Source organism: Cornus florida, unplaced genomic scaffold, assembly GCF_030987335.1.
Source record: "Cornus florida cultivar Cherokee Brave unplaced genomic scaffold, ASM3098733v1 CherokeeBrave_3.0.0_Hap2_Chr10, whole genome shotgun sequence".
Classification (NCBI taxonomy): Eukaryota; Viridiplantae; Streptophyta; class Magnoliopsida; order Cornales; family Cornaceae; genus Cornus; species Cornus florida.
In genome coordinates this window covers 42160227-42186883 of record NW_026775580.1, presented here as the reverse complement: position 1 = coordinate 42186883, position 26657 = coordinate 42160227, and the positions used below count along the sequence as shown (strand labels likewise).

General features: G+C 35.6%; 1 protein-coding gene across 1 annotated transcript; it reads left to right on the top strand.

Annotated features, from left to right (window-relative positions):
- The first annotated feature begins 819 nt into the window (after positions 1-819).
- Positions 820-2158, top strand: LOC132278727 (uncharacterized). The gene has a single exon (XM_059780593.1). It carries the CDS (start codon positions 933-935, stop codon positions 1893-1895), a length of 963 nt encoding a protein of 320 aa, XP_059636576.1. The 5' UTR covers positions 820-932; the 3' UTR covers positions 1896-2158.
- Positions 2159-26657: the final 24499 nt, after the last annotated feature.

The window sequence follows — 26657 nt, the reverse complement described above, 5'->3', positions numbered from 1 at the left end:
TAACGTGGTGATCAAGCGTTGCAGGGTTTTATAGTATAAATTAATGTATGGTGATAGGGACACATGGATGATTAAATTCCATACGTACTTGTGTGTAATTTTAATTTCTTTTACTTCTCAATGTTTACTTTATTTTTTTAACTGCCATCTGTTTCAAACAAAATCCATCCAGATCTCCTAAGTCCTAACAACAATAATATATATATATATATATATATATATATATATATATATATATATATTACAGAACTTTAATTTGATGGGCTAAGTTTTCCTTTTAGCAAACTTGTAAACCAAAATTTATATAATGTCAATTTTGCCTATCTCTTGTATGAAAATCAAGGAATTACCGACTTTTCATATTCAAAGTAACATATTATTACGTGTTACATCATCATTAAATTAAGAATTTAACATATTTATATAATTAATATTTTTTTTAGTTGATATTCGCACGATTCCTCATAAAAAATTATTTGCACCCAAAAGAAGTACATCCTTAAACCTAATATATTATGAGGCACAGTGACTAAATAATTTAATTAAAGTTATTATATTATCTATTTAAAATTATTATGTAATTATTGTATTGTTGATTAAAATCCAATGTGCCCCTCCTGGGGACTAAAATTTAAATATAATAACCAAATTGTAAAAGTAGAATCAAAATGAAAATAATATTCAGAAGGCCTAGATAAACTGACAAAAGACCACACAAAAAAGTAAAAAAAGGCGGCTTCTTAGACCCACATGAGTTGATAATAATAAATTTGTCTCTCTCTGGTGCTTCTCTTCTCCTTCCTAGTTCCTACTATTATTCTTCCACCATTTCATATATATATATATATAACTACCGCAGTTCTAGAGTTCAACCTCTCTTTGCTGCTTAAAAGCTCCATACAAACAACGAACAAAGAGCCCAATCCACAAAGATGGAAGTGCTCATACCGGCTCAGGCCATAGATTTCGACTTCAACAGCGCGCGTTCTTCGCCATTTCTGAGCGCTCCTTCGACACCAAAACGTTTCGGTCGCTACTATTTCAGCACTCCGACGAGCCCGACACAGCATTCCAGAATCCTCTACGACTTTGATGAGTTCTCTACCTTCAACAACAACAACAACAAGAGCCCGGTTAGATCATCATCCATGTTTAGCACCAAATATGAAGATGAATTTGCATTCCATGTGACTAGCGAATCGGACGAGACGTCGATCCCAGCTGAAGAACTCTTCGACGGCGGCAAAATCCGAGCTCTGAAGCCGCAAAAGAGCCCGGTTAGATCATCAGCGAGATCACAAGGCCGTGAAAAGAAAGACGAATCTACACGCGAGAGAGGAAGAGAGAGGTCAGTTTCGGGTTTGTCGTCGAGTTCTAGCCGAGGCCGAGCGGCCAGATCAGTGTCTCCCCTTAGGGTTTCCAAGTACCCATGGGAGGAAGAAGAAGAAGAACAACAAAAACAAGAAGAAGAAGAACAGAAACAATCTTCTACGATTGCTCCGAAAGCTTCCTCGCCTTCAACTACTGTTCCGGTGGTGTCTTCGAAGGGCTGTAGAAAATGGAAGCTGAAGGATTTTTTCTTGTTCAGGAGCAGATCGGAAGGACGAGCCGGAGATAAAGACCCTCTAAGGAAGTACACAGGTCTGTTCCGGAAGCACGAGGATGTCAAGAACGCGAGCTTCCGGTCACTGGAAGGATCGAATTCCGGGTCCAGCAATAAGAGAAGGGGGCAAATCTCAGCTCATGAGTTTCATTACACGGTGAACCGGGCGGTTTCGGAGGATTTGAAGAAGAAGACCTTCTTGCCTTACAAGCAGGGTATTTTGGGGAGATTAGCTTTCAATCCAACGGTTCATGCACTAGCCAATGGTTTTGGGTTCTCTCGTAGACGATGAATCAAATACATAAATACCAAATTGTTTCATTTTGTTGTAAACATCATTATTTGTTCCTATATGTATAATGTATGAAATTTACACTCTGCAGAATTGTAATCTGTGAATTCGATATTTACTTATTTTACAGGCATAAATATTGCCAGTCACTTCACAGATCAATTAGCTTAAGTTTTGAAAGTCTTTCATTTTTTTTTTTGTAATAAGTTTTGAAATTTGTAAGAATGATAGAAATCATAAATAAATCTTATACATTTCCTACTCATTTATTTATTTATATGATAAGCTTTTTTTTCTTTTTCTTTTTTACTTATATAATTTTGCATAACCATCGTTAACTCCTCATGGGTGCAAACAAGTTATTTAACAAGTTAGCATCACACCCTGCAATCTTTTTCGTCATCATTATTGTCAAGATAGACCCAGAAAATTATATAAAGGGGTGATCATTGACTCATTATTAAGGGGCGATTTTAACAACAACAAGATAAATATGTTATGAGAATACTTTGGGTTTCTCAAAAAAGAAATTAAAAAAAAATAATAGTGAAGTTTTTCTGTAATTTTTTTTTTGGTAAATACTTTAACTGTAATTTTAGTGAGCTAAATTGTAAAATTTTATAAGTATATAATATATATATAGAAAAAAAATATAGTAGATATACATCAACAAAACAAAAAATTTCAGTAGGATAATTGCCCCACTCACCTATGTATAGGTCGGTACTTGATTATTATCTTAATTTCACGTGAATGAGGTCGTGAATTAATTTTTCTAATATATTTCTTTTATTATTGTCATATCACATATTACATTTAACTTCCTTAAATCATTTCTAATACTTTCATCACATTAATTTGGTTGCCCTCTTGGTCTCTAAGTTATCAAATCTGCAATTACAAATATGTAGCCATCACCTAATCTAATATATTATTTAAATTTAACATTATTGAAATACAATAAAGTTGAAATGTTTTAGTAGTTCTCTTTGTCTTCAAATTTTTGTTTTTTTGCTGCTACGATTAGAATAGTTGAGTTAGAAAATTCATAGTTAAACATTTTCAAAAGCCACCAGATACACCTTGAAAACGTTAGTTAGTAGATGTCTCATGCAATTATGCTGATGCTGATCTGCTAATCACAGCCATCCAAGAAAAATGTATCAACAAAGATCAGATGGATCAAATTACAAGACACATAAGTGGGCCCCTAAATCCAAATTTTTAGTAGCAAATTCGTAGTATTGGCTCATAAAAGAAAAATGGAGCTGTTTGGCAACAATGTCAAATAATTCGGCTTTTTTGTAGTTTTGTGATGAAAGTAATACGTGGGCCCTTAAACTAGATCTTAGTGTCCCACAGGTGTAAGCTAGATATTAGTGTCTCATTTTATTACAACTTGGGTGCATTAGTCCATCGAATGATGCATAACGTTACGTATCGCTCTTTGAATTTGATTTACTTATTATTGAAAGAAAGAAAGAAAAATTTTAACGGTACAAATATTCAATAGGGTTGAATTTTTTTCCTCCCAAGTGATTGTTACAATTATTTTATTTTGATTTTATATTATTACTTCGACCCTAGTTTAAGTTGCGTATAATCAATTATAAAACAAGATCAATTACATGAATGACGTTATGTATCTCTCATTGAATTTGATTTAATTATTATTGAAAGAAAGAAAGAAAATCTTTAAGGGTACAAATAATCAATAGGGTTGAAATTTTTTCCCCCAAGTGATCATTACAATTATTTTATTTTAAAATTTTAATTTTATATTATTACTTCGACCCTAGTTTGGGTTTGGATTATAAAACTAGATCAATTAGAAATGATTTATCCTATGATAATGTTGTGGCTCTTTTGTAAAACAAAATCAGATGGACAAGATCTATGCAGAAACGGTTTCAAGATAGAATTGTTTTCTTGTTTCGGAATCAGCCAACAATTATTGAAAAGGGTATGGTGGGGGTGGGGTCTGTCTTTTGCTGTTAGGGTTTTGATGCATAGGGCATTGGTAGGGAAAGAAGAGGAAGCATGGGTTTAATTGAATTTCTTACACAATTTATAATTTTCTGTAGCTGATCTAAAATAGTTGAGATAAATTTATTTTTCTCGGAATCACAAGGATAAGTTCGGTCTTGTGAACAAAGGATTTTAAAATAAGGATGGTGCGAAAGCAGTTATGTTAACTTACCAACTTAGACCATCTCCAATGCTAAAAGTCATTTTTGCATACCAAATTTATATTTTGACATGTGCTACAGTGTCAAAATACTACATTTTAGCAATTTTGCTCCAATGATGCATTTCATGCAAAATATTATTTTTTGACACAATTACCATTCTTTTTCAACTACCATTCCCACAATTCATATTTGCATCAATAATATTAATATTAGACACATTCCAAGTCAAGTTGTAAACCTTAGAAGGAAACTAAAATTAAACCTAATTAAAAAGAACCAAAAATTAAAATATTTGGTCAAAAAAAGAACCAAAAAAAAAAAAAGAAAAGAAAAAAAGAGAGATAAAACAAAATAATATATATATATTTATAATTTTTTTTTCGGGAATTTATATATATATATATATATATATATATTATTTGCTTATATTATTATTAAAAAATATATATATTTTAATAATAATTATTTCAGCCTCCCCAATCGCCTCCATCTCTATTCTCGTTCTAGACTTTAAATAGAGTGTTTGTCTTTTATTTAGCTTGTTTGCCTTATTAAAAATAAATAAAAATATTTGACCTTTTTTTTTTTTTTTTTTATTATGCATGGCTCCTCCTTCAACCAGATTATCTTGCCACGGTTTATGTAACTTATGTTCACAAATTATTATATTGCTATATATTTTTGTTTTATTTTTACTGAGAAATAAGAAAGATCCAAAGAGAGTAGTACTATAGAAGAGCCAAGGTTTGACATTAAGCCACTAATTTGTTTGTTTTTCTTTGTATAAACAATAACTCGGCAGGACAGTTATGTACAATTTGAGAGTTCGAAATGCTTTGTAGAAAGCCTCAATAATAATGTAACTGCTCACAATTATATTTTTGTGCAAATAATGAGGAAAAAAAAATAGTCTTAATCACTCTGTTCCTGCTATTATTCTAGATTAATATCAACAAGAAAACACACTGAGCATGATTGTTTTTTTCAATTTCATATTATTGAAAATGTTGTTTAATAATTTTGCCTTTACCAATATATATATATGTTTAGACCTTTCAAGTACAAATACATATATTCAGAAGGTATATATATCCAATATTTAAGACGCCTAGAAGGCCAGGGATATCACAAGATGCTTTGGAGATCAGTATTATTCAGTAGTTTCTAACTTGTAGGTTATATATAAATTTACCCATTTGATAGCTATTCTATGCAAGCAACATACATGGTACAAAATTGGAGCCGGTCCGATCTTTTCTGCAGCCCCAGCCCATATAGCAATTGTTATTTGTTTTGCTACAATTGACATAAGAAATAACAAAGTTAAAAAGTAGCAGCCCAAATAGCATTGCATTGGAGAGCCTATTTTTAAGTCCACCTGTTATATTTTGAATTGGCAGTCCAAATGAGAGCCCCATTGGAGATGCTCTTAGATAAGGGTGAATAAATTTTACTTGATCCTTTATTTAATTTTTGATTTATTTAATTTTTTTTTCAAAAATTAAAATTTAAACCTAACACATGAAGATATAAATAAAATAAAGTTGGAGAGATACACCAGTGGAAACCTAATTGGAAAAACTCAACCCAATTAAGGAGAAAACCACAAAACTTTCACAATTTCCAATGAAATAATTCACTATCTCAAACCAAACTACTCACACCCACCTCATTCTACCAAGAATGAGTTGCAAAACATTTCAGGCTTCTTGTCCAACTGCAGAAGATTTATGATTTAGTCCTCAATCCTTGGAGAGGAATTGTTGGAAGAACGCGAATGCTTAGCGAGTGTGGGTGCAGATCTTTTTTGGGATGTATATCGAAATAGTAACCCATTTCTCGATTATGTATTGAAAGAGAGAAATTAAATGACTATAATCTTAGGTGTTCACGTACTAATTAACACTTTGTCCCTTTTGTACGGTTGAATCCTCCTCTCTGCAAATATAAATTTGAAAAGACAAAATAAAACCCTGATTTTTCTAATTGGAAGTGACTGATCCTTCAACACATCTGGAACTACGATCCAATCAGATTGAGAACACTCTTCTAATTTACTCTTGTGCAATAGAATGTGCTGTCCGATAAACAAAAATATATAGAGTAATCAAGATGATTTTTGCAAAAAATACTCTCAAATAATTCTTTCAATTGCAAAAATATTAATCTTCAAGCCCTAGCTAATCAAGAGAGAATAAAAGTATTTATAGATATTAGAGAGTATTTTCCTGATTTTTAAAACATAGAAGGACTTCTCTCAAGGATTTAACCAAAATGAAAAGATGAATTTTATAAAAATTGAGAGTTTCCTTCTATTTTCTCGTAAAGGGGCTCAGTGGGACCGGTCGGATTTTAATAGTAGCAATCCTAAAAGTTTCAAAATTTTGTTCTGGACACTGATCAAGTTCGACAAGTGAAACAAAGTTGGATCAGTCTGACTTTAGAAATTTGCATTTTTAAATTTAAAAAATTCCAAAAACTTTAAATCAACCTAATTTGACTTAAACATAAAGTGCAATGTGTATTCTCATTCATATACTTTTACTAAATGATATGCTTGTACGTGTAGTTCTACTTCTGATATTAAAATTTAAGATAAAACAAAAATCACAACTTGATCAGTTATGTTTTGATACCAAAATTAGCAATTACAAAATTTATATATCACAAAACTACTGCCCAATATTTGCTTGAAATCAATCTTAGCTTCATTAACCTAATTCTAAATTATACAATGCATGTATAAGGTAATAAACATTTTCCTATTTATTATCAGATCAATCCAATGAACCTAAACATGGCCTCCTCATGAATCTAGTGTAAGGGGACACTTGTCTCACATCAGATTTGGACGGGAAGTGAAATGAATATAAATAAGTTAGGTGTTAGTTCCATTTAATAACTTAAATTTTTTGGTCGGATTGCGAAACATCCACCCATTACCGTTGGTATCAGAGGGTGCCACGTCAAGCGCCCCACCCGAATGTATCCAGTGCGCTACCCCGGGTAAGAAGGATGGCCCCACAGCAACGGATCTGTAGGAAAAGTGAGATAGGTATACATAGATCAGGTGTTATCTCCACCTAATAATTTAAAGTTTTGAGTCGGATTACAAACCACCTACCCGTTACACCTAGCATCATGCCACCCCTCAGATTAATTTAAATTGAAATCATGGTACCATCTTCATACTGAATCCAACCATTGATCACTTTTTGTTGCTATATCCTATCTTTTGATTTGGGAAGTAAGCAGACCCACCCTGTTTTTCCTAAGCTTACCATATTTTCAACCCGAGTTTGGCTATAAAAAATGACAGTAGCAGTTCTAATGGTCCAAGCTTGGCTTTGGCAGATGTTGAATAACACAAGTGATTTAGAAAATTTGCATCATTAATGTTGAACTTAATTGAGTCTAATTTTAAAATCTTTTTAACTTTCTTATGTTTTTAGGAGTTTGGTATGATTTTCTGGACATGAAAACAATTACTACGTATTTGGTTCATCTTTTGGGGAAAGTTATGGTTTGAATTTTATTTGTAGGTTTGTATAATCTTACTACTTACTAGTCATTGTCTTCGGCTTGATTCTAAATATAGAACCAAAAGTCTTTTAAGGCAAAGACTCCGTTTATTTCTTTAGGTAATATATATATATATAATTTTTCAGTATTTGGCAAATGTCGAATCTAACAGGTAAGACGTATAAAATAACTTGCGGCAAATTGATGAGTGGATTATTTTTATTAAAATTTAATATTTATTTTTTCGTAAATATTTTAAGCTCATCAAATAGATCGTTAAGTCGTAAACGGGTCGCAACACGCTCTAATACCAAAATCAAAACAGAACATCACAATTTTCATATTTATTTTTTATTTACTATCTATTTTTTACTTGTTTAATTAATATATGGTATGAATATTCTTAAATGATATTAAAAAATTTAATAAAAATCATTAAATTTCTATCTATACATTTTGAATTTTGTGTGTCACGTCCAGAAAAATTCACAACAGCAATATTCGATTCCTCAATTTGACTACTAAAAGTCACTGCTGACTTAATTGGTAGGGTGGAACAAATTTAAAGTAGGTCTTGGTTTTGAAAATTTTGCTAAACCTTATGTGTGTATAATATAATATAAACACATAGTTGATACATAATTGAGAGGAAAAAAGAGAGAGCACCGTTTAAAAGAAGTATGTAAACTTTAGTGCCGGCAAATTTTTATTTATTTTTATTTTATTATAGCTAAAGAATCCCAACATTATATGAATTGCACGTGTTGTGTTAGATTACATGAGAAAGAAAATATAACAATTGTGTTACTTCAAAGTCGTATCATTTCGATTGGAGTAGAATATTTATTTGACCAGCTACACATTATTTTGTAAGTGTGATTATTGCATTCTCCATCTTTGTTTGTTCATAGGTTTTACCCTGTTGTGATAATGTTGTGCTGAACTTAATAGTACCATCATTGTTAAGTCATGATTGCTAAAAGTATGTTAATTCATCCCAAGTCTACTGTTAATCATTGTTTGCTGCCAAGGGAATAGTGACTCCCGGGGTGTATTGGTGACCAGGGACGGACCCAGCAGGGGACTAGGGGGGGCAGATGCCCCCCCTGAATTTTTAATATTTTCATTTTATATTCTAATGTTTTTAAAATTTATGAAAATGCCCCCCTAAAATTACAATTCGCCCCCACTGGATTCTTTTTTTTTTAGCATTTTATACTTCAAATTTTGATAATCTATGAAGATGCCCCACTATAATTATAATTTGCCCCACTGATTTTTTTTTTTCATTTTATACTTAAATTTTTTTAAAATTTATGAAAAAAACCCTACTAAAATTACAAAAATAAACTCATCATATAATTTTGTACCCACAAATTAAAAATTCGCCCCCCCTCACCAAATTTTCTGGGTCCGTCACTGTTGGTGACTCTAGACGAATATATCTATGTTTCTAGTTAGGGTATCAATTGGCAATTACTTTTTCTCTGCGATTTGCACAGACCTTATCTTCGTGGTTCACCCAGGTATCAGAGGGTTGATCTGCACTTCTTCCAGTAGTTCTGTCGTCGTGAGGACTAGCTCCTCTTTCTTGATCTCGACCTTTTCGGGCGAAGGGATCTTTAATTGCTATTTTGAGCATGCAGGAGTGGCGATTGCCTTGCCCTTCCCATTGACCTTAAATGTTACCACATAACATTCCTTTATTGCTATTTGGTCACCATAGATGTCAATCACCTCATTCTCACCCGGACTCAAGCATCTCATGATCTGGTGCAAGGTGGATGGAACGCCTTGGACTTGGTGGATTCACCCCTCCCCATCAAGAGGTTGTTAGAAGGGTGAACATCCTTGATGATAAAGTTTTCCTTCAAGTTTCTTCTTGTGGCACATACTGGCAGCTCAACCATTCCGATGGTTTCTGCTCGCTTCCAGTCAAAACCTACCAAAGGTTCCCTGTGGGTCTGACCTGCTTCGGGTCCACCATCAATTGCTTGAACGCCACCTTGGTTATGATGTTAGTGCTGCTACCTGGATCCACTAAAACTTTTTTGATTAAGTAGTTCGACACCATCAAGTTAATCACCAATGGGTCTTCATGTGGGGTTTGTGTGACATTCCGAATTTTCACAAACCCGGATATGTCAATGTGATCCGAAAGTTAACCTGATAACGGATTCAGAATACGGAAGGGGACACAAAAACAAGGTCTATAGGGATGTTCGATATGCCTAAGACGCCATGGTGACTTTCCATGAAGTTACGAAACTAAAATAAAACAAATGTGGAAGCAAAATGGTAAAAATAGACCAAGTATGCCCCCAAGGGCAAAATGGTTATTTCACATGAAAACAAAGTCTCGAGAGATGTACATCATCCCTAAGACACAAACATGACTTCCAATGAAGCCACAGAACTTAAAAGAAAACAAAATGCGGAAGCGATGTTTTAAAAATGGACAAGTTTAGCCGTAGGGACAAAATGGTAATTTCAAGAAAGTTATGGGTGTTACCGAGCACGCCATTGGATAGAAAACGAAAAATTAACGAAATTAAACTCAATAATCACTTGATTCGGAGTCCAAATGGTGGAGAACGGCCGAAAACAAAACTGGCGTCAACGCGGCCAAGGAGGGGCACCAGGGCATCCCCCATGCGCTCTCCGGCACTGAATGCTGACACTTGCTACATTTTTTTTGAAAATATGAAAACAGCGAGCAAAATGGACCCCAAAACGACTTTTTTTGAAAAAATACGAAGAAGAAATCCCCCTTAAAATAATTTTTCTGAGATGACCACGTCGAAAGAAAATTTTATTTTTCGCCAAAAATCCCCAAAATGCCCATAAGATCAGTTTTTGTCAAAAAATTCAAAATACAAGTTTGCGCCAAGTGTTCAAATAACCAAATATGAAGTTGTATGCTAAAACGATTGTGTACGCAAACGTAATAAATGCTTTAAAGCGTGCGAGAATGGTCCGTAGCCCACAAATATGCTCGACGCAAAATCCGACCTATTAAACTTCAAAAAATGCATTAAATGGAAAATTTGAAGCCTACAACATTCATATCATACAACCGTGACATTTTGTGCAAAGTGAATATTCTCGCAAATGTAATATACATAATAAAATGTATTACAATGGTCCATAATCTCAAAATACTCCGAATGCAAAATATGACGTGTCGAAACCCTTAAAGTTTGAAAAATGACGTTTTTAAGCAAAATTTGAAGTCAATCACCATAGATGCATTCAAAAGACCGTTTGACCCTTGGCCACACATCACATATATTAAAAGAGCACTAAGGAATGTATTAAAGCACACTCCCCACCATCCGAACTGAAAATGACATGTTAAAACCTCACATTTTTCCCATTTTTCTCATATTTAAGCATATAGTCAAATAGCATAAAAGTAAAGCATAAGGTCTTTGACCCTTGGCCTCATCACATACAAGTCAAATAGGTCTTAAAAGATACAATTTAGTACTTAATACATATCCCAAATAGAAATTACAAGTTTTGACATAATTAATCCAAATAAAGCAAAATCATGCTAACAAGTACAAGAAATGAAATGTGACAAACTCATTAAGCCACAAAGCAAGTTCAAGGATGTTATGCATCCCTAAAACATGGTTCTTTACTTGAAAATATCCCAAACAACTAGGGTGAGTAAATAAGTTACTCGTAGGAAATGAACATGCGTATAACCTAAAGTTTTACAAGTTGATATAAATTAATCCATGTGGGTTATGCCACTTAATGTCTATGTTCAATATGAGACTATAGGATCATCCTAAACTATATTAGAACATTCACATCATAAACCAAAATAATTATACAACTTAAACAACATCGAAACATCAAATACCAAATAATAAAATATAAATTCTCAAAGTAAATAACTTGGAATTTAAAATGCGAAATCAATCATACGGATACTTAGACATCACGCCGGAGTAAAACCGAACACATAAGGCCACTTTTGGGTTACTAGCCCGTGGGTACCTTCCCTTAAGTACGCATTATAAATAGAGGGCTCTCAAATCACTCGTACTAGAGCCGTGCCCTAGCCATGATCATTCTTACGACATCCCAAGTTTCCAAAATCAACAAATTGTTCAACAACGTATATACACATATATCAAATGCATATCACCAAATACCATACACAATCAAATTGTGGAAACACACAAGACACACCCTAAGTCCTCAACTACCATGGCATGTAATATAATAAGCATTGAACAACATCAAAGACATAATTAAACCATAAAACAATTAAATGAAAATTAATTAAACAAAAACAAATTAATTTCTCTAAATTACAAAATAGCTCTAAATGACATGAAATTAACATATATCAAGAAACATACCATGATTATCACAAATATCAAATCAAAAGTCTAATTAGGTCACTAAAACAATTAATTAATTAAAATCTCTAAATTTCAGAAATCTTCCAAAAATTTCAAAATTAACATATGTTGAACAACAAGTGATGGGCTAATTTAATATCATATTTTTAGTCTAATCTAAGCATGTTACAACCATGAATTTAAATCATCATATAATAAAAAATAAAACTCATTTCTAGATCTAAACTCAAAATATGTATACAAATTATATAAACTCCAAAAATACGTAAAACACTAAGATTATAAACGCGAAACTCCCCCTACCTCACTTTGAGATGAAAATCTCAAATCACAAAAAAATCAAACTTCAACAAATGCGATTAAATTTCGGGGCTATGACGGGGACAACGAGGAGAGCAAGAAATTCTCTTGTGACAACATCCAAATCTAAGCTTGAACCAACACCCCAAAATCAAAGTGGTCCAAATCAAAATCCGAACGGACAGAAATCACCGCATCGTCGAGGACATCAAAAAATTCTTCAGCAGGAAGAGGAGAAACAAAGAGGAAGTAGATGAAAAGAGTAAAGAGAGAGGGCAGCAAAAAAGTGTCCCGAACGGGCTTCGGCCAGGTCCAAAAAGTGAAAACTGCCAAGACGCACTCAAATGAAGAAATTCCATGAACAAAAAAGTTTCAAAATGGAATTCTAAGATCAACGGAAGAAACAGGGTCAAAAATCGAGTCCCGAGTGAAAAGATATGCCCCGTACAAGATTGACGACAAATGGGGTTAGAAAATCCAAAATAAATGAAATAAAATCCAAAAAATTATCCGGAATTGCCAAAGTCAATAAAAAGTGAAAAGGAACCACTCATAAAGATTTGGACCTAGAACGAAAAACTTTTCTGAAAACTTTCAATAATTACATAAAAACCCCTCTACTAGATAACTCAAAAAGTGAATCTTCCAAAAAGTCCAAAATTAAAGTGTCATTCAAAAGATACATATATAAATACCCTAAATACAAAATATCATTAAAAGATAATTACGAAAAATACCCCAAGTCAAGAAAATAATTTTTAAGAATCTTTACATTTACGCCCCTACAGGTAAAAGTAAACATCTAGTAAACTTTTCTACAAAAGTAAAAATGTGTATCATATGGAAATCAAGTAAAATGGATGAATGGAAAGCCGGGATCAAATCTGAGCATGACCCGATAGGTTACACAAAAAAAAAACAAAGCCGGGAAAAAGACAAAAAAAAAAAAAAAATGTCAAAAAAATGAAAGTATGAAAATGACGCGGTCCTCTTAAGGACGTTGTCAAACCAAAAGAAAGAGTTTCGGAAACTATTCCCAAGTACTCAAAACAACACAAAGTGACGAAAACCCGAACTCGAAAAGGAAAAATCAACGGAAAAAAAATATCCGTAAAATTTGAGAAAATGGAAACAAAAGAAAATGACTGAGTCATTACAACCTACCATCCTTAAAGAGATTTTATCCTCGAAATCAGGAACATACCGAGGAGAACTAAAATGGGACCGAACACAAGGTCAGACCAAAGGACCGATCATAAGGTGCTAAAAGACAACTCCAAAAATTCAGGAAAAAAAAAAAAAAGATAACTCCAAAAGTCTCTAAATTAAACGAAGGTACTCAAAACCACGAACTGAGAGACACTCCTTAAAAAGGACCGACAAACCAACCCAACGTCAAACACCAAAGGAATCCCCAAGACAACGACACGTCAAAACAAAACACTTAGCCTAAAGCAACATGGCAGAAAGAGTTACGTACTCAAATGCGTGGTAACAACGACCGCGTTTAGTGCCCGCCCACACTTACTCGTCAGTAAGGTAGCATCAACGGCAACTAGTACTCGACCACAATACACGACTTGGTACGGTAACATGACACTATAAGGCACTAGCTCACAACCTGCCCCAACTTCTCAATACAAATGACATCAATGTCGAAAATAATCATTACCAAAAACATCACGGGAACCAGGCATTTTATGAGAGTTGGGGTAGCTAATCCCAAAACTCTGACAACAATGTTATAGGCACCGTTACGCTTAAGGCCCTAAATCCTCAATACTCAGAAAAATGACAACTCCAAATCATTGAATCTCTAAATCAAAGTCACTTTGATCAAATCAAGGACTCCTCAAAACACCACTATTAAACAACTCCCAAGCACGAATCCAAAACTTGACAAGTCTGTGTCCTCAAACCGAAATGGATCGAACTTCACAAAATCGAAAAGGCATCGATATCTCCCAAGTCGCAATGATCCTCACTACAAGACATTACACCAAAAATCCTCTACACAAAGTCTCCTTAATATAATATGTCTCCAAAACAAGAATCACACCTCGAACCCATCCTTTAAACAAAATCTCTCCAAAAAAAATCGAAGAGAGAAGTCACCACAAAATAGTCAGCTATCACCAATGTGACAAATCCCGAACGAATCAGAAAACAAAAGTGTCGACAAGTCTCCCAAAATAGTTCAAAGGCCAACTCTCTAAAGAAACCATATATGATCATAAAACCATGTAAAACACTATCCTGAAACAGACGTACCATAAGGCCACACACAAAATTCATAAAGTTGAATCAAATTCCAATCATGGACAACCAAATCCTTAAAACACAAGTCCACTACATAGCTCACACGTCACAGTCCCGACAACCAAGATCACATAACCCCACAATAGCGGTGCAGGAATGAGAAAAATGCAGTTATGAACCCATGTCATGATAAAAATGATGATGACCGCTAAAAAGTGCGTATTTAAACCCCTTAAGCTTAGGCATTATAGTACCTTTATCTATAGATTGATTTCGTGTTATTTTCATTTTCAGGCACTTATCCCGAAAATAAGCTAACTCAGCCAAATAAGAGCAGAAATGAAGCAATTCTGGGATGAATCAAAGAAATGAGCCAAGTGGAAGCAAAAGGTGGAATTCAACACCTTCGATCGATCTCAGAACAAAGTTCGATCGATCCAACATGATCGATCTCAGCACTTCAAGATGGATCTAAGCCATGATGACATTTTCAGAGATCTCAAAAGTTCGATCGATCCAACATCATTCTTCGATCGATTGAACTACCTTGTCCTTATCCAAATGATTAATCTTATCTAGTTGTACCACCATACCAACCACTTTTATCCTTTTCCCAAAAATATCTTCGAAATATCTTAGATTTGTTTTTATCCAAAAAGGCACCGCCATTGAGGATCGATCCAACTTCAGTTCGATAGATCTCAGCTATGTTCGATCGATCCAAGTCCAAGGTTCGATCGATCGAACTTCTTCCAGTGCGAAAAAGTTAAATTTCCAACTCATTAAAAGTTTTCCTTATCCAATCATTAGGGAATATTTTGTACACGACCCCAGCTCATTTTGTGTGTCACTTGATCTACCTTTATATAGAATATGATACACCTTTTGAGGAGGAATTCTAAAGATCCATCTATCACAATAGAGGCTATTCTTAGGGAGGATAAAAGGAGGAGAAGGCTACAGACACAAGCTTGGGAGCTCTTCATCAACCAGTAGATTTCTTCCATGGAGTTTGCCCTTGAAGGTTGGAAAAGCATCACCATGAGTGGCTAGACATCCTCTTGGGGCTAGAGTTAGCCCCAAGCATGCTTTTTACATCTTGATTTTGTGTATTATTGAGGGATTATTGTTGTAATACATGTTTTGGCACTTATATATATATATATATATATATATATATATATATATATATATATATATATTGTTTATTCAATGATTTATGTGGTTTAATGCTTCCAATTGATCATTTCATTCTATCCATATGTCTATGTGTGCTAGAATAGATGTTCATATGTTTTTCTCTATTTCTTGTGTTATTGATGCATGTCTATGTGTATTAATGCCATAGATCTAGAGATTATCAAAACATAGTACTTAATGGAATGCTTTTGTAATTTTCTTGATGGTTTATGCTCATTTCTTGATGGATTGTGCATCTCCCTTAGTTTAATTAGTTCAATTTCATGTCATTAGCTTAATTGTAGTGTAGTGGTAGTATAGTTGTTAGATGGGAGGACAATCCATGCTTGTTGTTTGATGTTCCATACTTTTGAATGCAAATAGCATATGTCTCTAACCTTGTGGTGTATTTGGCTTGTGAGCTTAATAAAATGATTAATGACTTGCTAGATATATTGTATTTTTCACATGCTACTTAGATAATATATACTTAATTGCTAGATATATTGTGCTTTTCACATGTTGCTTAGACAATATATACTTAATTGGTCATCCTTGCTAATTAGATCAACCAAACTCACACACACATCAATATTGCAACACACATTTCCCTCATTAGTCACTTGTTAAGGGTGTAGAAAAGTATTATTTGGTGGTGACCTCTAAACCCCAAGATCTCTCTCTCTTACTTACTCTTTATTGCATTCAATTATTTAGTTTAATTTGCTCTCTAGTTTAATCAACCAACTAACTATTTGTTTGATCACTCGACCAACTAACCCTAAGTGTGATTCCACAACCAAATTCGACTCTAATCCCTTGGGACGATCCCTACTTGCCCTAACTATATTTTTAGTGAAGGTAGTAGTGGCTTTTATAAATGTAAAACTTGGCCCTCGCCTTAATGCACACTCTTAAGGTTATGGTAGGACGACGACCATAGTTTTTGGTGCCGTTACCGGGGATTAGGCAACGTCGTATTTGTGGAATTCATTAGAAATTAGTACTCTTTTGATCGTGTCTTTACTTTGTTTTTATTTTTCTTTTTGATTACTTATTGTGTTTGTTCATCTTGGATAAGGAGCATTGAGCTAGGAAGCAAACAAATGAGCATTCAAGCAAAGGAGCTAAGCAAGCAAGGAAAAAGGCTAAAAATTTTAAAAATTGCTAAGCTAAGCTATAAATTTGGAGTTGAAGTGCTAAAGGACCTTTGTGAGATTTTCTTTACTCAATCCCTTAGTTAAATCGTCGACCCGAGTGGAGACTTGTTTTTAAATTCTCAGATAAATCGTGAGCCCGCGTGCCGGCATTCTTAATTATTCTTTGCATCATTGTTGTTAAAGCATAGGAGTATGGGTTAAGTGTTTGTGGAGGAAGTTTCATTGAATTGTTGTGTAGTCGAAGTGTTTGTTCATTCATTGTGTTTGTGTGTTTTACATTATGCATGCATGGTCGTAGATCACTAAGACCAACTCTTGTCCCTCTTGATTTACATCTTGAATCCGTAGTTAGAAATCCTAGGGGAAGAGGAAGTTCTAGTTCTACCCAATCCATTACATCAATGGAAGGCCATAATGAAGAGCATGTAGAGGACCTTGGTCATATAGACCAACAAGGTATCCTCTATCCAAATGTGCATCATGAGAACATTCAAGTACTATTAGACATGCCTAGGCCATTCATTCACCAAACACAACAACAACAATGCCAAGTTCCATTTGGAATGCCAAGGCCAATGTATGCTCCACAACCTCCCATCATTCAAGGAAATCAAAATCAAGGTGCCCATGTTGCATCTCAAATTGCTAATCCTCCACTTGCTTTAAGAGATCACTATGTGCCTAATGAATACAATGCACCCACATGCATTCAATTGCCACCATTTAGAGCACATCACTATGAAATCAAGCCACAAACCATTCAAATGCTTCCTAACTATCATGGACTTCCAAGTGAAGAACCTTACAAGCATTTGGATGAGTTTTTAGAAGTATGTTCCACCGTAAAATATATAGACATGCCGAAAGAGGTCTGAAGACTCAAACTTTTTCCATTCACCTTAAAAGACAAGGCAAAATATTGGTTTAACAATCTTAGGTCTTTTTCAATCACTTCTTGGGCAAAAATGCGACAAGAGTTCTTGAAGAAGTACTATCCGGTTTCTAAGACCAATGCCATGAGAACTTCCATTAGAGAATTCACACATGGGGATGGAGAAACATTTCATGAGGCATGGGAACGCTTTAATGAATTGCTTAGGAAGTGTCCACATCATGACATGCCCAAATGGCAATTAGTTCAATATTTCTTTGAGAGCTTATCGGATAATAATAAGGGCATGGTTGATGCTTCCGTGGGTGGCTCTTACATTGATAGGCATGAGGATGACGTGTGGCGTCTTTATGAGAGCATGAGTGAAAATTCTTTGCATAGAACATTATCATCTAAGAATGGTAAAAATTCACAAGGTAGGAAGAGTGTTGGCTTATATCAAGTCGACCACTCAAATGAAATAGCCGTCGAAATGAAGTCTTTATCTCAAAAGTTTGATCAATTTTTGATTACCCAAAACTCGGCGAACCAAGTATTTTCCTTCCCTAACCATTCTCATCGTGCATCGAATGAATCATGTATGACTTGTTCTAGTGTTCTTCATTCTACTGCTCATTATCCTCACGGACAAGTGCAAAATGAACCTAATGAACAAGTCAATGCAGCTTTTGTGAACCAATGGAACAATCCTTATGGTACTCATTATAATCCAAGTTGGAGAAATCATCCGAACTTCTCTTGGAAAAACCAAGGAGAGGGCTCAAACCCTTCCCAAGGCGGGTTTCAAGGGAAATACATTCCACCTCCACTTCAAAGCCAAGGATCCCAAGGTTATAGACCTTATCAATCACAAGGGAATCAATTTGCTAACTCTCATTTTCCCAACCAATCTTATTCCCAAGGAAATGCTAGAAGTCCCACCTTTGAAGAAAAAATTTTGAATGCTTTGGGCACTTTGGAGGTAAACACACAATTGCTTCATTCTCACTTTCAATCTATTGCGAAGGTAGAAACCCAAGTAGGGCAAATAGCACGCACTCTTAATGCAAGAGAGAAGGGAAAGATGCCTATGAATGCCCCACCTAAGCAACAATGTGTTGTGGAAACCCATTCCTCATCAGAAGGCCACACCATTGAGCATGTTAATGCGGTGACTGCCTTGCGGAGTGATAGGATTGTGGACAATCAAGTTAAAATGTTCAATGAAGAGAGTGAACCGGTGCAACCTCAAGTTGTCACCTGTCCCGTTTCACATCCCATTTCTCCTTCATTGCGTATACATGATCTTGTGAATGAGAAAGCTTCAAAATGTGATTTGAAGAATGATTTCGAAAATGATTTGAAGAAATATTTGCCGAAAAATGAATTTGAAAAGGTTTTGTTGAAAAATGATTTGAAACAAAGTGATTTAAAAAATTCTTGTGTTGAAGAGTTTTAAAAAAAAAATGCTGAAAAAGTTTTTGAGCCAAAAGCTCCATTTCTGGATGCCTTAAAAGGATCCATTTTAAAAGACAAGCAAAAGGCAAAAACCAATGAAATCATAGAAATGTTTAGGCAAGTGAAAGTCAGTCTTCCACTTTTGGATGCAATCAAGCAAATTCCGGCTTATGCCAAATTTTTGAAAGACTTGTGCATCTAAAAGCGGAAGAACAAGAGCCAAGCACCAAGAAAAGTGATTTTGACTGAGCAAGTAAGCTCAATTTTGCAATATAACACTTTACCAAAGTTTAAGGACCCCGTATCACCCACCATATCATGCATTATTGGTGATTATATCATTAATCAGGCACTTCTTGACTTAGGAGCAAATGTTAACCTTCTTCCATACTCGGTTTATATCAAATTGGGCCTAGGTGAATTGAAACTGACTTCGGTAGTTTTACAACTTGCCAACCGATCCATTAAGAAGCCTAGGGGTATCATTGAGGAAGTTTTGATAAAGATTGACAAAATTTTCTTCCCCGTTGATTTCATTATCATTGACACGGAATCGATCCCCAATCCTAAAAGCCAAATTCTCGTTATCCTTGGCCGTCCTTTCTTGACAACCGCTAATGCCAACATCAATTGTAGGACGGGGATAATGATGATCTTATTTGGCCACATGAAGGTGAAGTTGAATATCTTCAATCCCACACCCAACTCATTTGACAAATATGAAGGAGAGGTTAATGTTGCAGATAAATGCTATGATCTTCAATGTCAAGGAAGTGAGCTTTTGTATAAGACCAAAACTTCAAAGGGATCATCTTCAACCTTGCATTCTCAAAGTGTTGTTTCAAATTCTTGCCTTGAAAGGGCATGGAAGCCCAAAGATTGTGATTGCATTAACAAGGGATCAAAAGTTTCTTTTGAGCTAAATTCAACAAGTTCTTCAAAGAACCATTTGTTGGGTGGAGTTCAAAGCATCTATCACCCCAGCAAGGAGGGGATGCATTACAAGATCTTTGATCCGGGTTAAAAGAGTCCAATGTCTTACTAGAGACGTTAAAGACTAGCACGATATTTCGTAGGGTGTCAAAACCCTATTCCTCCCTCATTTCTATCTTTAATTTCATTTCTTGCGAAGCCTAGATACTTGTTTTTGGTTCATACGCATTGCTAGGAACTGTGATTAGGATTTTATACACTTTTATGTTGTGATTGAGCATTTTGCATAAGTTCGATTGATCTCAAAGGAGAGTTCAATCGATCGAACTTCTACCTGCATCGAACACTTAGAAAAATTTTTGACTTGCATCAACCTGCATCCAAATCACCTCTCTGTCCCATCGTTCGAACTTATTCTCAGATCGATCAGAAGACCTTAGATCGATCCAACTTCAAAGTTCGATCGATCTTGAGTTCCAACACTAAACCAAAATTTTGAACCAAAAACCTAAATATTTTTGCTCTCTGTCAGATCGATCGAACATTTTGTTCAGATCGATCTCAGTTCTTCATCTCACCATCTTTGACTTTATTTGACTTTTTAATTTTCAAAAATCCAAAAACTTTTTTATTTTATTTTATTTTCCAAAAATACCAAAAAGATTTTCTTTTATTTACTTAATTTATTCAAAAAAAAAAAAAAAAAAAAGAAAGAAGAGATTTCACTTTATTTATTTCAAAAATCCAAAAAGATTTTATTTTATTTTTATTCTTATTTTTCAAAAATTCAAAAATATTTTCTATTTTTCAATTTTAATTTTTAATTTTTTATTTTAGTTTTTAATTTTTCAAAAATTTTAAAAATTCTAAAAAATACTTTGAAGAGAGATCATCACAGTTCGATGGATCGAACTGAATGGGAAAAGTTTTTTAAAAAATAGAACCTGAGGGTTTCAAGATCGATTCATTAGATCGATCCAACCCTCTTCCAAACCCTTAGTCCCTCATTCCCGTCGCCACTGTGCACCCATCTTCATTATCATCTCCGGCGAGATCCAGTGAGCTTCGACTCTCTCTCTCTTCTTTCTCCTCTCGGATCTGAGTTTCCATCACCCCCTTCGCATCTCATCTTCTCTCCTCGATTTTGGGTAAGATCCGAACCTCATCTTTGATTTCAAGCTTCAAGTTGTTAAATACATGTTTTAAATGTTGAATCCATGATATATTAATGATGATTTCCTCCATTGATGAAGCTTGAGGCACTGTGTTTATATGCTTATATATGTGTATATATGTTGTGTATATAGTTATGTGTTTTGATTCGATTTGTGGGAGTATGGGCTTTGTAAAGTGAGTAGGATTGATTGTATGTTATGTTGATGGGCCCACGACACTATTCGTGAAGGCCCCGTGCCATCCACGTCACATATCTGTGACCTTTCGACTTTCATTTTTGCACAGTTCGATCGATCAAACTTCTATCTCAGATCGATCTGGTGAGATCAATCGAACTCATTTTTTTTCAGTTTTTAAGATCGATCGAAGTTTTAAGATCGATCTCGCAATTTTTTGTGATCGATCGAACTTCACAGATTTCATTCACACATTTCATGCATCTTATCTTGTGTCATGCTATCTTATATATGCCCAATGCTTGTTATATTCCACATTGCATGCATTTCATACTTATACTGCTTAGCATGTTCACCTCCTATCACTTGTATAGATTCATGTCATATATTTTTGTCTATCTTATTTGACATGCATGTTTCTATTTTGTGCTTTCAATTCTTTATTCTGGCACTAATTCCCCTTGCATGTTTTAAATTATTTTCAGGCCAGGCCTAAGCGCAAGACTGTAGCCCACGGTCACTATCACCGCCGGGGCAGGCACACTTCCGATGCCGAGGCCGGTCCTTCTTATGCACAGGACCCTGCACAGGAGGAGCCATTAGAGCCTACTCCACCTCAGTCACCTTCACAGGCTCAGCCTGCGTTTACACCATCTCCATCTCCTCCACCACACCAGCCACCTCAGCCAACTCGAGAGTGTGACAAGCCATTGCCTAGATATGCACAGATGTCAGTGGCCCATAAGTCAGTTTTCGACACAGATTTCTTCTCCAGATTGGTACTGACCCGATCAGCTTATGATGATATTATCCGGAGGGGCCTTGCAGCCATTCTTACCCCAGTTACTGAGCCAGTCTACCCGCGGCTAGTTCGGGTGTTCTTCCAGAACCTCCGACCGTCCCCGCGTACCACGACAGAGCTGGTCACTACCATAGATGGCCACCAGATTACTATTACTGTGGACACACTAGCCAGATCATGCCATTGTCCACACCGATGCCCTCCGAAGCTACAAGAGCTTTATCCTAGGCTATACAGGCCTTCTTATGCCGACATGGCAGTTTTCTTGACAGGTCACCATGCCGATGGCGAGACTTTCGCCACCCACACTTATCTTCCAGATGACCTATGGTTCTTTGATTCCGTTCTCTTTCGGAACATATATATAGCCGGGCACAAGATTCAGCGGTGAAGAGACTATCTGACAGCCCTCTACGCATTCTACACGGGCCACTGGGTATCTATCCCCGTGCTCATCTGGAGCGTGATGAGGAAGCTCTACGATGAGCATATCAGCAAGGAGAGGTCCAAAAGGGCTAAGTCTCTCCCATTTGGCCACCTCATCACCTAGATCCTGATTGATCAACGCTATCGTTTTCATCCTCGGAAGCACCCCGAGAGAGGTTCCTGTCACTTCTTGAAGAAGGACTGGGATAAGAGCTATAATGCTATTATTTCCTGATTACAAGAGGCTGCAGCTCAGGCGGCAGAGGACTTAGATTTAGACGATTTAGAGGCTGAGGAGCCAGCAGCAACAGCAAACCCGGCAGCGGACGATGCACCAGTTGATCCGGCTGTCGAGCGTATGGATATTGATTTAGAATGACCTGCAGATGACGCAGAGCAGCACTCTCCAGCTGGGTCGCCAGTACACGAGGAGGAGCAGACTCAGGATTCTCATTCTTCAGATTCTTATGTACTTGAGGCTCCTAGTCAGATCCCCAGTTTTGGAGAGCGTCTTCAGGCTCTTGAGGATGCAGTGGTTGCTATCAGAGCTGATACTGCTGCCATTCGAGCCGATGTTGTGGCCCACCGAGCTGATTTTGCTACATTCCGCACGGATGTCATGACTGCACTCCGAGACTTATCTCACGATATCCGCGGAGCTCACCCTGCCCGTCCTGCCTCGTCTACCTGAGATTCCCAGTTTCTTCTATCTCTCTATACTCCATCTCTCTGATTCATATCTGTTACTTTCATCACTGTATATTATTTGCAGATGGATATGTCGACTTTGATCTTTTGATGTACTCTATACTTTATTTTCTTTATCCTAATGACTACAGTGAGAGAGAATGCTACATAATTTTCAAGACCACCCTTATACCTCTCTCACTGCTTTATTTCATTTACACTTGCATATCCACTGTGCACTAATTATCCCTTTTGTTATCTGATGAGTTTATCCAAGTGCCAAATTTCAAGACCACAGTTAATCCCAAGTTTGGGGGGGCCATGCCACCCACTTTGGATACTTCAGTCCCAGCCATTCTTTGCCTTAATTGCACCGGTATACTCTTTCCTTTTGTTCTCTTTGCACATTGAGGACATTGTACCATTTAAGTTTGGGGGTAATGGTGTATGTTACAGTGTTTGCTTTTAAATTCAAATTTTTGAGCATGATTTGTGTATTTAAGAGATTTTTTATAATTGGTCCATATTAGCGATGATTTTGATCTTTTAAGGATTATATTGCTTAAAATTTAAAAATTGCTTGACTTGATAGTCCAATACTCCTTGTATGCCTTGTGGATGCCATTTAGGAGTAAATTTTTCAAAAGATTGATATCTTGCTTGCACTTATGGTCCACATCATCTTGAATTTGTGATTGTTTTAAGATTCACTCTAGGATTCTACACTAGCACAGGCACACACTAGCATTCATTTATAGGGTACATGCTTTATTGACTATTGAATTGGTTATATCCCAATTGGGCTAGTAGTGCATTGAAAGCTTTCATTTTGATAAAGGTGAATAACAACCCCTTTTCACTAAGTAGCCCGGATTCTACCCTCCTCAAGCATTGAACTTCTCGCACTGAAAGGTGGAGGGCCCAAACTCTAGGTTAATAATTGAACTTGCTAAAAAAAAAAAAAAAAAAAAAAGAAAAGTTGCAAAAGCAATAAAAAAGTGAGGACTTCTCCCAAAAGGTGAGAAGTGGGAAATGATTAGATGGAGGTTGTCTTGATTTGTAGTCTAGTTGATTTGAGCTTGTAAGTCTGTAGGGGTGTTTGAACGCCTAATGCCCTAAAGCCGTCTAGTTTGGGAGTCATTGACCTAACGCTCGACCTCATGAATCGCTAGAAAGCTTAATAGATCAACACATTGCACCATACTTCCATCTTTGATCCTCAGTAAAAAATAAAAAATAAAAAATAAAAAAATAATAAAAAAAATCGAGTGAAAAGAATAAGTGCACCTAGATGAATGAAGCTTTAATAAAAGGTCCACTTTTTGTCTTGATGATCGGTACTAGATTTGTGTGCTAGTTTGAGGGTAATGATGTGATCATTTCTTTAGTTAGCTAAGATAGCAACACATTTGATGCCGGTCCACTCAAAAAGGATTGTAGAGTTGTTTTGATTTGTATAATCATTTTCTTGATGATTGGAGGACCATACTTGCTTGTTTGATGTTGAAATTTTGGGAGATTACTCGGAAATGTTTGAAAAATTGCATACTTGAGGTAGTTTTCTCCCAATGTTTGTTTGCAATATTGGTGTCTCATTTGAAAGAATGAGCTTAATGTTTGTGGGTATCATTTCTGAAAACCCTCACGAGACTTCACTCGTCCACTAGGGGTTTAAAGGCTTGTTGCATATGCTAAATGTAATCGTGTTCCCTATGAAAGTGGCGTTATCCATATATTGCTTTTTATTTCATAGTTGTATAGTTGTTTATTTCATTCCTTTACTTTCTAGTTCATTGCTAGTGACTAGCAATATTTAAATTTGGGGGTGTGATGAGTGCTGAAAAGTGCGTATTTAAACCCCTTAAGCTTAAACATTCTAGTACATTTATTTATCTTACTTTACCGTTTTAGATTAATTTCGTATTATTTCCATTTTCAGGCACTTATCCCGAAAATAAGCTAACTCAGCCAAATAAGAGTATAAATGAAGCAATTCTGGGATGAATCAAAGAAAGGAGCCAAGTGGAAGCAAAAAGTGGAATTCAACATCTTCGATCGATCTCAGATCAAAGTTCGATCGATCCAATATAATCAATCTCAGCACTTCAAGATGGATCTAAGCCATGATGACATTTTCAAAGATTTTAAAAGTTTGATCGATCCAACATCATTCTTTGATCGATCGAACTACCTTATCCTTATCCAAATGATTGATCTTATCTAGTTGTACCACCCTACCAACCACTTTTGTCTTTTTCCCAAAAATGTCTTCGAAATATCTCAGATTTGTTTTTATCCAAAAAGGCACCCCCATTGAGGATTGATCCAACTTCAGTTCGATAGATCTCAGCTATGTTCGATCGATCCAAGTCCAAGGTTCGATCGATCGAACTTCTTCCAGTGCGAAAAAGTTAAATTTCCAGCTCATTGAAAGCTGTCCTTATCCAATCATTGGGGAATATTTTTTGCACGACCCCAGCTCATTTTGTGTGTCACTTGACCTACCTATATATAGAATATGATACACTTTTTGAGAAGGAATTCTAAAGATCCATCTATCACAATAGAGGTTATTCTTAGGGAGGAAGAAAGGAAGAGAAGGCTACAGACACAAGCTTGGGAGCTCTTCATCAACCAAGGAGTAGATTTCTTCTATGGAGTTTGCCTTTGAGGGTTGGAGAAGCACTACCATAAGTGGTTAGACATCCTCTTAGGGCTAGAGTTAGCCCCAAGCATGCTTTCTACATCTTGATTTTGTGTATTATTGAGGGATTAGTGTTGTAATACATGTTTTGGCACTTATATATATATATATATATCTTGTTTATTCAATGATTTATGTGGTTTAATACTTCCAATTGATCATTTCATTCTATCCATATGTCTATGTATTCTAGAATAGATGTTCATGTATTTGTCTCTATTTCTTGTGTTATTGATGCATGTCTATGTGTATTAATGCCATAGATCTAGAGATTGTCAAAACATAGTGCTTAATGGAATGCTCTTGTAATTTTCTTGATGGTTTATCCTCATTTCTTGATGGATTATGCCTTTCCCTTAGCTTAATTAATTTAATTTCATGTCATTAGCTTAATTGTAGTGTAGTGGTAGTATAGTTGTTAGATGGGAGGACAATCCATGCTTGTTATTTGATGTTCCATACTTTTGAATGCAAGTAGCATATGTCTCTAACCTTGTGGTGTATTTGACTTGTGAGCTTAATGAAAGGATTAATG